The 16,976-nt window shown below is 48.5% G+C and overlaps 1 protein-coding gene across 1 annotated transcript in view; it reads right to left on the minus strand.

Annotated features, from left to right (window-relative positions):
* Positions 1-16,976, minus strand: part of DUSP10 (dual specificity phosphatase 10) — a 33,298-nt gene that overhangs the window by 3,439 nt on the left and 12,883 nt on the right. Inside the window, exon 3 of the mRNA XM_068153524.1 lies at positions 4,181-4,558. Within this exon, the coding sequence (XP_068009625.1) occupies positions 4,181-4,558 (378 nt within the window). The remainder of the gene's footprint in view (positions 1-4,180; positions 4,559-16,976) is intronic.

Here is a 16,976-nt window from a genome sequence, read left to right on the forward strand (position 1 = left end):
AACTTAACATCCTTCTTGTAGTGAGGGGCCCAAAACTGAACCCAGGATTCAAGTGTGGCCTCACCAGTGCTGAGTGTAGGGGCATGATCACTTCCCTCCTCCTGCTGGCCATGCTGTTCCTGATCCAGGCCAATTCCCACCCAGTCAACTCTCCTTTGGGGTTTCAGAGTTACTGAATGTGACACACAGAGGCCAAACTGACACAGAAAATCCTCATGTTTGCTTTTCCCTCCCTTTTAGACAAACTGCATATTGAGAGACAGTGCCACCCTGCTCCCTTGTGTGCCATCAGGGAGCATGTATTTGGGAGGTGAAAGCCCATGATGAAGCAGCTTGGGCTTCATCTCCACACCCCTGTCATAACACTGCTGCATGATGTCAGCATCTCAGCCACCCTGCCTTTCAAAGCAGGACACCATCCTCACAAAACCCAGGCATTTTCAGACACAATTCTAACAATACATCTGTTTCAAGTCCTCTACTTCTGCTGTTACTCTTGAAGCCAACAGGGCACTCTGCTATGGTATCTCTGCAAAAGCAGGAGCTGGGTCTGGTTTACACCTCAGCAAGACTTAAGAGCTGGTAAGATAACTCAGACTGATTCCAGCTCTCTGTGTTTTGCCTTGGTCACCTTCAGTGGTGTGAAAAAGGGATTTGCCATTCCTTCTGGAGAAGGGGAGGCTTAGGAGAGACCTTGTTGCTCTCAGCCTGAAAGCAGGTTGCAGTGAGGCGGGAGTTGGTCTCTTCTCCCAAGTAACCACTTGAAAGAAGAGGAAATGATCTCAAATTGCACCAGAAGGTGGCTCAGATTTTATATTTTAGGAAACATTTCTTTACTGCAAGAGTGGTCAGGCATTGGAATAGGCTGCCCAGGGAAGTGATGGAGCCACCATTCCTGGAGGTGTTGGGGAAAAAAAGCATGTAGACATGGCACTTCATGGTTTAGTGGGCACAGTGGTGTTGGGTTGATGATGGCATGTGATCTTAAGGGGTCTTTTTCAACCTTAACGATTCCATGGTTGTGACTCCTCATGATTTGAGCAAAGTACTGCATTCTGCTGAAAGCTGTCCCTCCAGAGCTTCCCTGCAAGCAGTGGGTGAAGGATGAGGTGGGCAGGGAAGCACACAAAGACACACATGCACTCAAAATTACACACTCACTTTCCATCAAGGTCTATCACTCAGAGGGGTGCAACCTGGGCAGGATTTAGGGAGGACAGAGCCCCTGGAACCACATGCTAATAGGACACAAAAAAAAGAGGAGAGTCACTAGTGCATCATCCTCACCTCCCACAGCCTGCTTTTAAAACAGGAGATAAAACTTTCAAGATGTTAACATTTACATCTATTTCTTCTATTTTAATCTACAGGAGCATGAATTTGCAAGTTTGGGCACGAATCCAAACCCACCAAGAGCAGGGTAAGATGAACCATACGTGTTCAACCTGTATTGTGAAAGCATGAATGAAGCCAGCTTCCCTCTAGACATATTTAGCCTGTTAGTATTTCCAAAAGCTGAACCTCTCTAGCTCATTTGGACACACTTTTCCAGAGAGTTTATGATGATTTCACTTCCTATGGCTTTAGTCTTAGCTAAACCTAGGTTTGGCTGTGGGGTTGTTTTTTTTCAGGGTGTATTTAAAGAAACACAGGGCAATGATTGACTGTTTAAGCATTTCCAAACCTTCTGAAATGCAATTTAAAGTTTACCCTGAGGAAGGGAAAGCTTTGACTAGTTCCTTTCCCAGCTGGCTAAATTTGCTATGGAGAAGAAACTCTCAATGGAGAAATATTTGTCTTTTCAAAATACAGACAGACCCTCAAGCTGTAATTATTAAAAAGGAAAAAGAAAATGGGGGTTGAAACATTTTCTAAGCCTTTTTCAGAGCAAGGCTATTTTCTCTGCCCTTGCTAAGGTCAGAAAGCAAACACTATCTTTCAGTGGTCTGGAGAGCTCTAATCCTGCAGTTCATTGGGATGCTGGGAGCAGAAGGCTCTCTCCCACTCCAGAAGGGCCTCAGCAGAGCTCTGCAGTTTCTTCATGTAAACTTAGCCTTATTGCATTTCCCCATCTTGTGGAATTCAACATTGAATGTTTTACTGGATTTCCTGCTCTAGTTTTATTTCCCAAAGAACAAAAGTGAGGTTACCTCTCCCTCGGAGAGGGCTTCTCTTCACTCAAAAAGGGGAGTCTGTGCTCCCATGCACAAAGTAATCAGCAGTTTGGGGTTGAGCTATGAACACTGGAGAAAATTTGGGTTTAAGTAGAGACCCTTTGGTTCTCTACACTGTAGAGAAGCCCAGGGCGCTCCCAGAAGGAGCTCTCACAGGTAAGACTCAAGCTTTAGCACTGCCCTCCATCTGAACTGCAGCATAAGCAGGCATTTGCCTGTTCACCTTCACTGGAGTAGCTGCATCAGCACACAGTGCCCCCCCACCAGCCGAAACACGGCCAGGTCAGGCTGATGAGCTGTCTGCTTCAGAGCAGCCTGCCCCTGCCCACGCATACCACCAGGGCAGATGGGCTCAGAAGAATATGCTGAGCTTGGACCTCCTGCTCTGGGACCCAGTCCCATGACAGCAGCCCAATCTTTGCTGGAGAGCTAGCACAAACCAGGTAGAGCTTCAGGAGCTGCAAACCCACTCCTCAAAGGCCATGAACACTGACAGTTTGAGGGCAGGGAGGAAGACAGCTCTGCACCCCACTTCAGCATGGGGTCGGCTAAGGACTTAAGATGTGACACAGCACACAAGCACATTTCCTTTGGCTAGTCCTCCACCACAGGACCTGAAGCCTTGGTAAAGAGATTAGCCCAACCTCAGCACAAGGAAATAGAACTCCATGTCAGTGGTTGCTGAAGACTACATGCCAGTGGTTCCTCCCAGCATATTTCACAAAACCTCTTGGGACACGCTCTTGTGCTGGGGAATCACAAGTGGACACTCACCATGCTGCCAAAGCTGTGTCCACAAAGACATAAAGGGACAAGGGAAAGTCCTCAAAAGCTTTCAGGATCAAGTACTTGAGTCCTTACTGGCAAGCCTGGCTTCAAGAGGCCACCTGGCTTTAGCCTAGATGACCAACCAGAGTGGAAGCTGCCACTAGACTTGGCTGAGGGCTGTGCTGCATGAATAGTAGCAGGGTGACATTGCTGTGTCATTTCTCCAGCAATCCCCTCAGCATGCTGCATGTCTGTGGTGAACTCTCACACAGCCTACAAGCTTTAGAGCCTTATTAATACAAGTTTTCATCACAATCCACTCACCCATGCATACACTCTGAAGTTATAAATCTGATGGCAGAACAAGTGAACCGTGAAGGTTTGTCAGCTCTCTCATGAAATTAAGCTAGGAAAGCCTCAGCCATCACTAAGGATAGTTACTATGAAAAGCTGGCTGGAAGCCACTGTGGAAACTGGGACTACAAATGCATCAAGGATAGAGGTCTCAGTTTCCTGGGGTTTCCTGAATTTGGAAGCTTGGAGGTAGGGATCACTATCAATGGATAAAAACTGTGCCCCCCAGGTTGCTCAGCTACATATGCCAGAGATGAGGAGGAGTAGAAACACGAGGTGCTCAGCCTTTCTGACAACCTAAACTAAAGTCAGTATGGCTTTCTGCAGCCTTTAGGGCAGCTAGCGAAGCATAAAATCCACTCTAGATTCTTACAACAGGTAGGAACACACAGGAGCATGCCCAGCCACACAGAATCACACAGGAGCATTCCCAGTCACACAGAATCACACAGGAGCATGCCCAGTCACACAGAATCAACCAGGCTGGAAGAGACCTCCAAGATCATCAAGTCCAACTGATCACCCAGCCCTAACTAACTAACTAGACCATGGCACTAAGTGCCTCATCCAGGCTTTCCTTAAGCACCTCCAGTGACGCTGACCCCACCACCTCCCTGGGCAGCCCATTCCAAGGGGCAATCTCTCTTTCTGTGAAGAACTTCCTTTTAAGATCAAGCCTAAACTTCCCCCTGCACAGCTTGAGACTGTGTCCTCTTGTTCTGTTGCTGGTTGCCTGGGAGAAGAGACCATCCCCCGCCAGGCTACAACCACCCTTTGGGTAGTTATAGACGGCAATAAGGTCTCCCCTGAGCCTCCTCTTCTCCAGGCTTGAACTGCTTGAGACCCACGAGTTCTCCAGAAACCTTGTGGGAAAGGGTAATTACCAATGAACTCAAAAGCCTCTTCGAAGTACTGCCTGAGGTTCTGCTTGTTGCTGTCGGTGGCGGGGAGCCGCTTGTAGTTGAACATGCCCTTCTCGTAGTGGTAGAGGGGCAGGTGGGTGGTCACGTTGATGACGTAGCCTATGTTCATCCTCTGCATTTTCTCCAAGTCCTGAGCATCGTGCTCGTTCCCAAGGAAGAGGAAGGGCAGGATGGGGGTGAGCTCAGCGTTCTCGATGTCCGGCGTGGTGGGGATGGACTGAGGTAGCGTGGGGGGCACGGCGGCCGCGCCGCCCCCTCCTCCCCCCTCCGGGCACTCTTGCAGCTGGAGGGAGTTGTCGCAGAGGTTTTCATGGTTCTGCTTGAAACCACTGAGTCCTCCTGGGAAGAAAGACCAAGCAGACACTTTGGTTAGGCACCCTGAGGTCAGTGGTGCTTTAGACTGGCCTTTCTTTGTGTGGTGGTTTGAGCCTTAACTGGGACTTAAGAGCTCAGATGGGGGCAAGCCTTGAGAATCCCTCTCCCGCTCCTCCCTCCTCCTTCCCAACAGAGAGGAAAAAGAAAGGGAAGGAGCAAATCCACCAAGAGATAATTTGGAGGCAGCTTGGAAGTAGAGAGGTAAATAACTTTCTTTAAACAATAGATATATATATAACAATAACAGGTAAGGTTCACAAGGGCAAGGAACAAGGACGGATGGGAGGAAGAAAGAAAAAACAAAAACAAGGATACAAAGCCAGTCTCTCTGAAGAGGCAAGGAGGTAGCAGGGAGAAGGATCAGGCCTGACCACATGGCAGAGAAGCAGGGAGCCACCAGCAGTCCTCATCCAAGCAAAGGCAGGGCCCAAGAGAGCTACTGGCTGCAGTGTCCTCCTCTTTATACCCTTGCTGGACAGGGGAGGGGGAGTGGAACAGATTAACTGTTTCCCAGGGTGAAAACGCCCTGCAGGGAGGGCAATGCTCTTACAAGCCTTCCTCCCCCTGCTTCCAGGACGGGCATTAACTCATCAAGCTTTGGAGGATATGCCAAGGCCACCAAGCGTGGAGCTGGCTCCAATGTCTCCACCACCATCCCCGAGACCAATGCTAGGCACAGTCACCAACAGCAAGGGTGGCATGAATCAGCAGCTCACACTTCTCCCCTCCACAAGGCTGACAGTGCCAAGGAAGAGGCTTGGAGGAAAAACACACCTCTGTGCAACATCAGTGTGCTGGGGCTGCCTCACCTACAAGGCCAAGGAAGGAAGCAAAGTCGGCAGGGTAAAGACAAAAGGCATTTTTCCAAGGAGGAAAGCCTCACCAAAATGATGACCAACCCTAAAGCAAAGCAGCCAGAGAGCCAGCATGGTATTTCAGCTGTCCACAGCAGATTCACCCTCCAGAAGCACCCCTGAGGGGCTTACCCCCATCCAATGCCCCCAACAGAGGGGTGGGTGCAGCTCATTGCTGTGCTCCAGGAAAGGGTTTGTACATATTCATGCAGCCAAACAAAAGACCACTCTTTGGGATCTGACAGCCACCGAGGTGCTCACTCAAGACATGGCAAACAGCTCTCCTTCTCCTGCCCTGCCCTGCCTGCAAATATCTAGCAAGTGTTATTTTTAGGATACTAATAGGGATTGGGAAATGGATCTGAGGGGGTAGGAGAAGAGCAGAAGTCACTTTTTCAGCTTGTGTGTCCCTTGGCTCTGTTGCATATCTTGCTGGGTTTTTCAAGCAGCATTTTCTCCCCCTATTTTTTTTCCTTCCCCCCCCTCAAGAGGGCAGTTCCACAGAACCGGGGCCAGCAAGCCAGGCCTCCTTTCTACACCTCATTCAGCAATTACATCAGCCCCAGGCTCCCCACCTGCCTGGTTTCCATAGCGATTACACAAAGCACACAATGACATCAGCTGGCATGACATCAGCTCTTTGAGCACAAACAATACAAGAAGAACTACTTTGTGTAAGGCCTTTGGTAGGAGGCAGCGGCGTTCCTGGGAGCCGCTGATGTAATGCTAACAGGTGGCTCCTCCAAAAGAAAAAAGGCAGAAAAAGAGGAGAAATGCAACCCTATAGCCCCCCCCTGCCTCGACCACAAAAGCACATGGTGATGGTCTATCAGGATACAGGCAGGCACTGCACTGAGTTGGGTCAAGTGTTCACACTCTACTGTACTTTCAGGCAAGCCAAAAGAAAACCACACCAAAAACAACACCCAAAAAATGAACAAACCAAAAAACCCCCAAACCCAACTCAGTACTAGAAGGAGCTTACACTAGCCACAGTAAAATACTGAATGTCACCATCCCAATAATGCTACCTAAAAAGAAAGAAAGAAAGTAAGAGGGGGAGGGAAAAAGTGGATTTGTTTGGGGATTTTTCTTCATGTTCTTTTACAGTGATCTAAGGGAAGGAAGATTTCAAACCAAAGCAAAACATGCTGCCACATGGCAAAGGACTTTGCTGCCTGTCCCTTGAGTGCTGCAGCTCCAAATGTCCACACACCTGTGCACAGGGTGGGACACACCCAGGGACCAGATCAACGGCCCATGGAGCACAGGTTGAGCACAAGGCACCCAGACTAGATTACAACCCTCTAATGTGTGTCCTTTTTAATGTCCAGACTTCTTCACACACTGCTGGTAACTCACTTTCCCATAAATCCTCGAATTGCCATAAAATTCTGACATTTCATAGCCTGAAATTGTGCCAGGGGAGGTTTAGGTTGGATATTCAGAACAATTTCTTTATTGAAAGCATGATCAGGCATTGGAACAGGCTGACCATGGAGGTGGCCAAGAAATGTGTGGACGTGGCACTCCGGGACATGGCTCAATGGCCATGGTGGTCTTAGGCTGATGGTTGGACTTGATGATCTTAAAGGTTTTTCTCCCCAAAACAGCTCTATGATTCTCTGAAAGGCAGAGCACTTCCCCTGCCTCAAAAGTATGCTTGTCTTCAGCTCTTTGCTCTTGTCCTGTAGACAGCAGAAAGAGACCTGCCTTAAAGATCTCTGCCTGTGAAGTTGTTACAACAGGGGAGCAGGGTGGAAAAAAAGAGCAAGAACAAAAATCTGAGCTTGGCTGCCAGCTGCACCACCTGCCCTTGACAGAGCCTGAAAAGTCTCAAGTCTATTCAAAAAAACAAGACTATGGTCCTCAGGCTGAAGATGTTTGAAGTCTCATCCAAACCAACATCCCCAGCCTGGGGTCTGGGCGAAAGGCTAAGCCCTAACTCACACTCCTGTCCTCCTGCATAGGAAATCAATCCATTCTGCTTCAACACTGCTCTTCAATCAACAGCCAGAGCATGCTGAGATTCCCTAGGAAACCCCTGGGGGAAAAAAAAAAAGTGACTTCAGTGACTCCAGAGCCAACACTTATTCTCCACATCCCCTGCTGCCTTCTGGGAGTAAGCAGACACAGGCAGAGGCAGGATTCCATTGCTTCATCACTCAAGTGCATACACACTGATGGTGTGGCAGACATCATCCTGCCTCATCAGCCGCCTTTAAAGATACAGTAGAGCTGCAGAGTCTAGAGCAAGCTCTTTACTCACCATCTATGTTCTCCTTGCAGAGCCTCTGCCTGCCCAGAAGTCACTGTGACTAACTTTTTCCTCAGTGTGAGCTTTGGCCCATAGACAAGAACAGGGTGAGGAGGACAAGAGACCACTGCATTGTGCAGAGCTCCTGTTATCACTGTACACAGAAGAGATCAAGAGGTGCAGGGCAACCAGCACCACTCCAACAGGAGCATCAGGCCAAATGATGGGAATACAACCCCAAATACACCACATGGAGGATGCCCAAACAAATGGAGCAGACATAGAGCAGCTTCATCCACAATTTCCTTCCTGACATTCATCAGTGAAGAGATCACCTTTCCTAATGTCAGTCCACATCCCTACTCATTCTCCTCCCTCATATGGGTGGTTAGAGAGTTAAAAAGTCAGCTCAAGCAATATGTAAAGTACCACAGCCAAGCAACCCTCAGAGCAAACATCCTTGAAACAACACCTTACTGGGGAGAGTATACCAACCTGGACTGGCTCAGATGTGAGCAGTGGGGGACTGGACACTCAGAAAGGATGCAGCAACATGCAGTCATGGAAGGAAGCTGAACTCTAAAGCCAGAAGTAGAAGCTTAGATTGGATCTGCACTGCCATACAAGTCATGCAGGTCCCAAACCACGATCCAGACACCTTAGGAACACTGTTCCTTTAATCCCCTCTTGCCACGTTCACCACACATGATCCTTACTCTGAGCTAATTTAGGAATCACTAGTGTCATTTAAGTGCTCATGCATGCATAACTCTCAGGTTTTTCTCCAGTTCAATAAGACTAATGTCCCCAAAAGGTCCAAGCAAAGTTCATTATGAGCAGCCAGAAAGAATTCAAGAGGGATGAACTTTCCACTTGAAAGTGAACAGAATGTACAGGGTATTCAAGTGCATCTGTATTCCTTTGTCGAGCAGTGGCCATTTCAGCACTTAAAGCCTTTGTGCAGCAGGAGACAGGAGTGTGACAGAAAAAGCTGTACCTGGAGAGGAGGCCAACACACAGCAAGCCTGGTCTAAGAGCTGATTCATTAAACTCAGCAAGGACCAAAACAGAGACTCACAGAATTGTTTCAATCGGAAAAGACCTCTAAGATCATCGAGTCCAATCATTAACCTAAGACCACCACGGCCATTAAACCATGTCCCAAACGCCATGTCTACACATTTCTTGAAGACCACCAGGGATGGTGACTCCACCACCTCCCTGGGCAACCTAATTCCAATGTTTGACCACCACCTATCACTGCTACTGACAGCAACTCCAGATCACAAGGAAGCTCAAGGCATGGATGCAGAGGCTCCACTGGTGGTTGTAAGAGAAGCTGGTTTGTGCTTAAGGCTGCTCAGGCACTTCCAAACTCAGGGCATGAAGGAAGTGTTAGAGAGCACTAACAGGAAACAGAGAAGAGAAGCACAGTCTGGCAGAATAGAATACAGAATTAACCTCTCACTAGCACAAAAATACAATGCATTTTAGAAGTAGCTTTTCAGCTCCTACTTGCAAAAAGCCTTAATCACACAGAGAGAGGCAACAGAATATGGCCACCTAGAAAGACCATTAGCATGCAGAGCAACATGCACCAGCAGTTCCAGCAACAGCCACGAAGCCTAGACTCAGCCCTGTAGCCATCTTCAATGACAAATCAAAATGCCAACAGCTAGATAAGCCACAAATGCTCCCCTCTACAGAATGTCATGCTTGTAACCTGTCTCTTCTAGCTTTAAACCCACCACACAGATTTAATCACTTATAGTACAGTGAAAAGCTTGAGCCACCCACAATGTTTGAGGCAGCTCAGGCAAGGATGTGGAAAACATCCCGAGGGCTCCAGGCAGCTGCCAGAGAGGCTTTCAGGGGAGCTGAACCTACCCCAGTCCAAATGAAGATGGACATAGAAGGGTGTCCAGCACACAGGGGAACCCAAGGTATTTCTTCTGTAATGGAATAAATCAATGAAGCAGGAGAGGCTGAGGGACCTGGGGCTTTTTAGTCTGGAGAAGAGAAGACTGAGAGGGCATTTAATAAATATTTATAAATACCTCAGGGCTGGATGTCAAGAGGGAAGGGACAGGCTCTGCTCACTTGCACCCTGTGACAGGACAAGGGGCAATGGATATAAACTCCAGCACAGGAGGTTCCACCTCAACACGAGGAGGAACTTCTTCACTGTGAGGGTCACAGAGCACTGGCACAGGCTCCCCAGAGAAGTTGTGGAGTCTCTTTCCCTGGAGACTTGCAAGTCTCATAGGGATACATCCAGATGGGTCCTGTGCTAGATTCCATGGTCCTGCTTTGCAAGGGGGAGTTGGACTCAATGACCTCCAGCATTCCCTTCCAACCCCTAACATCCTGTGACCCTTCACAGCAGATGGCCTTGCCTGCTATCTAGTGGAACACAACAGAAGACTGAGGGCTGTTGCTCACCACTGATGCAAAAGCCAGCTATTTTGGTTGGCAGTTATCAGTGTGACACATCTTTCAACATCCTGCCCTGACAGAACAGTTCGGGTGACAACAGACTTAGGATTGTCTGAGACCTCAAAACTGCTGGGAAGTTTCAAATCAGCATCATACATGCTCCAGCTCTCCACACGTTTCCTCAAGGTCTTTGCAACCATCTGCACATAAGCATCTTGCTTAGTGTTCTTCAAAACACCCTGCTGGGCAGCACCCAGGCAGCAGCTGCACACAGACTTCCCAGCCCCCACAGCCACCCAGGAGCCCAGGGCTTGCACCAGCACTATGAGGCCAGGTGAGCAGCTGGACAGAAGCCAGATCAGCCCTGAACAAATAAGAGACGACAAGCAGCGTGGTGCTTGCATGAAAAAATAACCATGCCAAGCATGGTGCCTGTCATTTGCTATCAGGAGAGGGCAAATAGGATGCAAAACAGGCACAATAGGTAAGGCAGGAACTAGGCAACCAACTCTTTCTTACAAGGGACTACGACCTTGCACTAGAAGCAATCATTTTCAGCCAACAGCAAGGCGGGGGTGGAAAAAAAGCCTTACCTCAAGCTATACACCTCTTATACAGGAGATGCTTGTTTGCTTCTTGTTTAGCTCTTAGATTGGTTTAGTTTGGGGATTGTGGTTGGGTGGGTTATTTGGGTTGGGTCAGTGTCTTTTTGGTGTGTGTATTTGTTGAGGTTTGTGTTTTGGGTGGGTTTTTGTTTGCTCGGTTTGGTGGTGGTGGTTTGAGTGATGGGTTTGGCTTTGTTTGGGTCTTGGTGAGGGTTTTTTTTGTGTGTGTGTGTAGTTTTTGCATTGTTTAAGGTGAGATTCAGAATTGAAATCCAAAGACTACAGTAACATGCCCTCCTTCTGTGTCATGTTTGGCACCGCTTTCAACCAACACTGCAGCTCCAAGGCTGGGTGCTACATGCAAACGAGGATGTGGGATTACAACATCTTTCAGTAAATTTGCAATACATTTCCTATCTGGAAACAGGATCTTACCTCCCAGTCAAGGGAGTAGGTGACCTTGTTGCCTCTACAGGGAGAGAGAGCTCAGAGAGGCAGCTGCCACGCAATACCCTCCCCCTACAGCAATACCTCGGCGTTACCTCAGCATCCTGGCCCTGCTTTGCTCTGAGCAGGGCAGGTACTGGGTGTTCCCACCACAACTACAAACAGCAGCACATTTTCAAAATCATGACAGACTGCAGATGTGGGTTCCACATTTAGAGAGGAACACGTGGTCCTGAGAGACAAACAGAGCTTTTATCCAGCTTTCAGAGCTGTGCAGGCAGATTTCTGGATCTGCTCATCCTTGATCACAACACCACCAAAAAACAACCCAACAACAAGAAACCCCCACTCAACATGAACCCACTCCCCCACCCCAACAAAACCAAAACCACCAAAACAGACATGCTTGAGAAGAGAAGTCATCCCAGGATGCTGTGAAGCTGGAGCACTTCTCCTATGAGGACATACTGAGAGAGTTGGAGCTATTCAGTCTGGAGAAGAGAAGGCTCCAAGACCACATTATTGTGGCCTTCCAGTGTCTGAAGGGGGCTACAAGAAAGCTGGGGAGGGACTTTTTAGGGGGTCAGGGAGTGATAGGACTAGGGGAAATGGAAAAAAAAAGATAGAGATGGGTAGATTCAGATTGGATGTTAGGAAGAAGTCGTTCCCCATGAGGGTGGTGAGACACTGGAACAGGTTGCCCAGGGAGGTGGTGGAAGCCTCATCCCTGGAGGTTTTTAAGGGCAGGCTGTGAGCAACCTGCTGTAGTGTGAGGTGTCCCGGCCTATAGCAGGGGGATTGGAACTAGATGATCCTTGAGGTCCCTTCCAAACCTAACAATTCTATGATCAGCAGAGGTGATGTTGAGTCTTTAACTTCCCCTTCTCTTGAGCTGCTGAGCTCTCAAGGGGAACAGCAGAGAACTTGGTGATACCTGGGTTCTGGCCACCTTTAACTTCACTCACTCAGGAATCAAACCAAATTTAAGAGCACCCATGCAGCATGTGCTCTCTGTCAGTACCAACATAGCAAACCAAGCCTCTGTGGCTGCATTTGAGTGTGTTGGAGGCTGAAAAGTTGCAGTGAGCATGTGGGGTGCAGGACAGAGGTACCCCAACAATCGGTGCCTGTTCAAGATGACGCTTTGAGTTTGTGCAAGTACAGCCTGTTCCTTTAAACCTGTGACCTCATTTATTTACATTACTGCAGGAAAGCACTGCCAGAAGCAACAGCTGATGACAGTCTCATGTATTTTTCCACTAAGACAACAATTAAACTGCTCCTGTGTTATTAATGAACAGATGACTTTGTGTCAAGTTAATTCAAACTGCAGGATGCCTCAAGGTTAAGCAAATGCAATTCCAGAATGTAAAAATAGAGACCAGGTACTGTCCAGATGCTTCCTTCATCCAGAGCTGTGTCCTGCCTTAGCCTGGCAGGATGGTCCAGGAACCATGCCTACCTACCCCCCTGCTAAGCCACCAACAGCACTCAGAGGGTGCAGGGTGGCATTGTTCTCCATTGCACCCGGTGACAGGACAAGGGGCAATGGAAACAAACTACAGCACCTCAACATGAGGAGGAACTACTGCACTGTGAGGATCACAGAGCCCTGAAACAGGCTCCCCAGTGAGGTTGTGGAATCTCCTTCTCTGGAGACTTTCAAGACCCATCTAGATGTGTTCCTGTGCAACCTGTGCTAGAGATTCTATGGTCCTGCTCTGGCAGGGGGGTTGGACTCGATCTTCAGAGGTCCCTCCCAACCCCCTAACATCCTGTGATTGCTTTAATGCAAGCACTCGGGCTGCTCCTGTACCATGGGCAGGACATGCTACAGACTGTAGCACCATGTTCAAGCAAGATGCACTTATCTTTAAGCATCACATTTGCCTTTTTAACTTTCTTTTTCTCCTTACTGTCACATATTGGGATTGTTCAGCCTGGAGAAGAGAGGGCTGAGGGGAGACCTCTTTGCTCTTTACAGCTCCCTGAAAGGAGGTTGTAGTGAGAATCATAGAATCAATAAGGTTGGAAAAGACCTCAAGGATCATCAAGTCCAACCTGTCACCCAACACCTCAGGACTACTAAACCATGGCACCAAGTGCCACGTCCAATCCCCTCTTGAACACCTCCAGGGATGGGGACTCCACCACCTCCCTGGGCAGCACATTCCAATGGCTAACAACTCTCTCTGGGAAGAACTACCTTATCTCCAGCACCACCAGATAACAGAGCAAAAGCAGGAGAAAACTACCTAACTGCCTATTTCTTCTGCAGTACTCCCTTAGCCTCAAGTAGGGGTAGGTCTACTGGGTACCAAAGGCACTAGTACAGAGGACATGCAGACAGTGAGGGTGCACATGACAAGCATGGGAGCTAAGACCAGCTTGCAGTGGAACATCTAGCAGTCACACTTCCCCACAGCTGTTGCTGGCATCATGTTAGCCATAGCAAAGATGGTTCACAGTGCACACGGGGCACTGTTCTCTCTTCACCCTGTGATGCTGAAAGGAGAGGTACTCAGATTTCCTGAGCAACAAGACAGACACTTTTCTTGTCCAAGCAGGGCTCTGCTCGCTGTGGTGAAGAAGTGCACTGCTCACACCAAGGAGATCATCATCCACCAAGACAGATGTCTGTCTCCTCAACACAGCTGCTGAGCAGTGCTCAGGACATGCCTTGACTTCTGCAGAAAGCTCAGTGTGGTTAAAAATATTGTATTTGGACCACATAGCAGGAAGCTGAGAAGGGCAACTCCCTTCTGTCAAAAGGGGTGGAGACCTATGAGACCACACTCACCCAGGTGACGTTAGGAGCTGTTCCTTTAATTTTAAGGAAACTGTGGTTTTGGGGGTATTGTTGTTTGTTCTTAAAACACTGGTGGGAGATTTATGTGAGGACAAGCCCACAACAGAAGGGAGCCCAGCCTTCTGCTATACAAAGAGATCAGAGTGACACCAGGACTGCTTTGCATATCACTGTCCCTGCTGTTAAAAGAACAGAGGGGAAATAAAAAAGTTATCATAGAATAGAACCATAGAATCAATAAGGTTGGAAGAGACCTCAAAGATCATCAAGTCCAGCTTGTCACCCAACACCTCCTGACTACTAAACCATGGCATCAAGTGCCACATCAATCCCCTCTTGAACACCTCCAGGGATGGGGACTCCACCACCTCCCTGGGCAGCACATTAACAACTCTCTCAGTGAAGAACTTTCTCCTCACCTCCAGCCTAAACCTCCCCTGGCACAGTTGAGACTGTGTCCTCTTGTTCTGGTGCTGGCTGCCTGGGAGAAGAGACCAACCCCCTCCTGGTTACAACCTCCCTTCAGGCAATTGTAGAGAGCAATGAGGTCACCCCTGAGCCTCCTCTTCTCCAGGCTAAACAATCCCAGCTCCCTCAGCATCTCCTCGCAGGGCTTGTGCTCGAGGCCTCTCCCCAGCCTCCACATTCACCTCAACCACCTACATTGCTCCTGTTTCCCCCAAATGAAAGGGCCTGACAAAGTTTTTCATCTTCTCCTGATCCTACCAATTGGAATAGGTCTATCTTCCTGGTCCTCCAAGCCTATTTCTCACCTGTCCACAGGAGGTTTCAAAGACCCACTGCAGGGTTTAATTTCCCTGTCACTCACACAACATCCAGCATCAGCCTTGCTGCAAAAGATTAAGCTTTGAGCAAACAACAAAAAAAAAAGCAAAAGCAAACATAGTTCACAAAGAACAGCTTCCACCTCGATGCACTCAATCTAATCTAGTTCCTCCCTCTAATCAAACTGCCAACAGGCCTTTAAAAAGGAAAAAAAAATAAAAGAAGTCAAACCCCTGCATTCTGGAGAACTTGCAAGGTCAGGTTTTTTCCATGTGGGAACTATCCCAAGAGCTCTGTTTGTACACAGCTCTGGCCTACAGGAGCTGCGAGCACATCCTTGACAACCGCTCTGAGGTCCCTTTAGAAGTCAAGAGCGTGATGAGGGATAAAGGGGAAAGGTTTCCCCCTCAGCACTGAGGAACCTGCAGGCATGTTTGCATTCTTCTAATTCCAGCTCACACCTCTGGCCACAGCACATCCTCTCCCACTGGCCTTTGCAGTCCCTGGTGTCATCTACAGGAGCAAGGAAGTCATCGTGCCCCTGTACTCAGCACTGGTTAGGTCACACCTTGAGTCCTGTGTCCAGTTCTGGGCCCCTCAATTTAAGAAGGACATTGAATGTGTCCAGAGAAGAGCAATGAGGCTGGGGAGATGCCTCGAGCACAAGCCCTATGAACCATAGAATCAACAAGGTTGGAAAAGACCTCAGAGACCATCAAGTCCAACCTATCAACCAACACCTCAAGACTACTAAACCATGGCTCCAAGTGCCACATCCAATTCCCTCTTGAACACCTCTGGGGACGGTGACTCCACCACCTCCCTGGGCAGCACATCCCAATGGCCAATCTCTCTTGCTAGGAAAAACTTTCTCCTCACCTCCAGCCTAAACCTCCCCTGGCACAGCTTGAGACTGAGGAGAGGCTGAGGGAGCTGGGGTTGTTTAGCTTGGAGAAGAGGCTCAGGGGAGACCTTCTTGCTGTCTACAACTACCTGAAGGGAGGTTGTAGCCAGGTGGGGGTCGGTCTCTTCTCCCAGGCAACCAGCACCAGAACAAGAGGCCACAGTCTCAAGCTGCACCAGGGGAGGTTTAGGCTGGATATTAGGAAGAAATTCTTCACAGAAAGAGTGATTGGCCATTGGAATGTGCTGCCCAGGGAGGTGGTGGAGTCACCATCACTGGAGGTGTTTAGGAAGAGACTGGATGGGGTGCTTGGTGCCATGGTTTAGTTGATTAGATAGTGTTGGATGATAGGTTTGACTATGACCTCAAAGGTCTTTTCCAACCTGGTTAATTCTATTCTAAGTTCTGTGTCCAGAACACCCACAAAAATCCCACAAGTCCCTTCCTTACCTTACTCACCTGCTCTTTCCAAGAGATGCCACTAACCCCTAGTCTACTCACCAGCACGCCCAGAAGCCCACTGTGTATGCTTATGGACCAGATCTCTGAATTCAAGACATTGAAGACAGTGGTTCCAGCTTGAAACTGGAAATCCCCCTAAGCTGAGTGAGTGCAGACTCTGCCCATGGAAAGAAGAAGTAGAAAAAGAGCATTGGCAGGAAAATCAACCACATGACAGCATCCTTCAAAGCATGACGGTATCCCTGGGGAGCAGTCGGGAAGGTGAAAGAGGAGAAGGCCTGCTCTCAATTTTGGTGCGAGGATTAAGCTACACAAGAACATAATTAGGAACAAGACAAGAAATCCCACATCCCAAACCCACTGTGGTGGTGACAATTCCTGCAGCCACAGCCGAGGATTGGTCTTAGCCTCCCTGGAGGGCAAGCGTTTAGAGCAGAAACTCAAAATCAGACATGTTACAACTTCTCATAGCAAAAGTATGTGTTCCCCTGGGGATCCAGCCTAACATGAAGCCCAATTAAATAATCACTGGAAATGTCAGTGTAAACCCTGAAGGAATACATACTTCTACTGTGAAATGCTCCCACTGGAAATCATATTAACAAAAAGGTCATCAAGAAATGCTAAAGCTATGTACAGAGGCAGGGGAAGTGGGGGGGGGAGGGAGGGAACAGAAACTATTTTAATGCAATAAAGAGACCACAAATAGTTTTATATTGACCAAGAGCTATGAGTGTTTGCACAGACAGAGGTAGAGCAAACCAGATTTGTCCAAAACACCCAGGATGGGTTTTAATCTGTTCCCAGTTCTATCCCTGATCA

This window comes from Melanerpes formicivorus, unplaced genomic scaffold (assembly GCF_026170545.1).
Source record: "Melanerpes formicivorus ecotype bairdi unplaced genomic scaffold, bMelFor1.0.p_v2 SCAF_26, whole genome shotgun sequence".
NCBI lineage: Eukaryota > Metazoa > Chordata > Aves > Piciformes > Picidae > Melanerpes > Melanerpes formicivorus.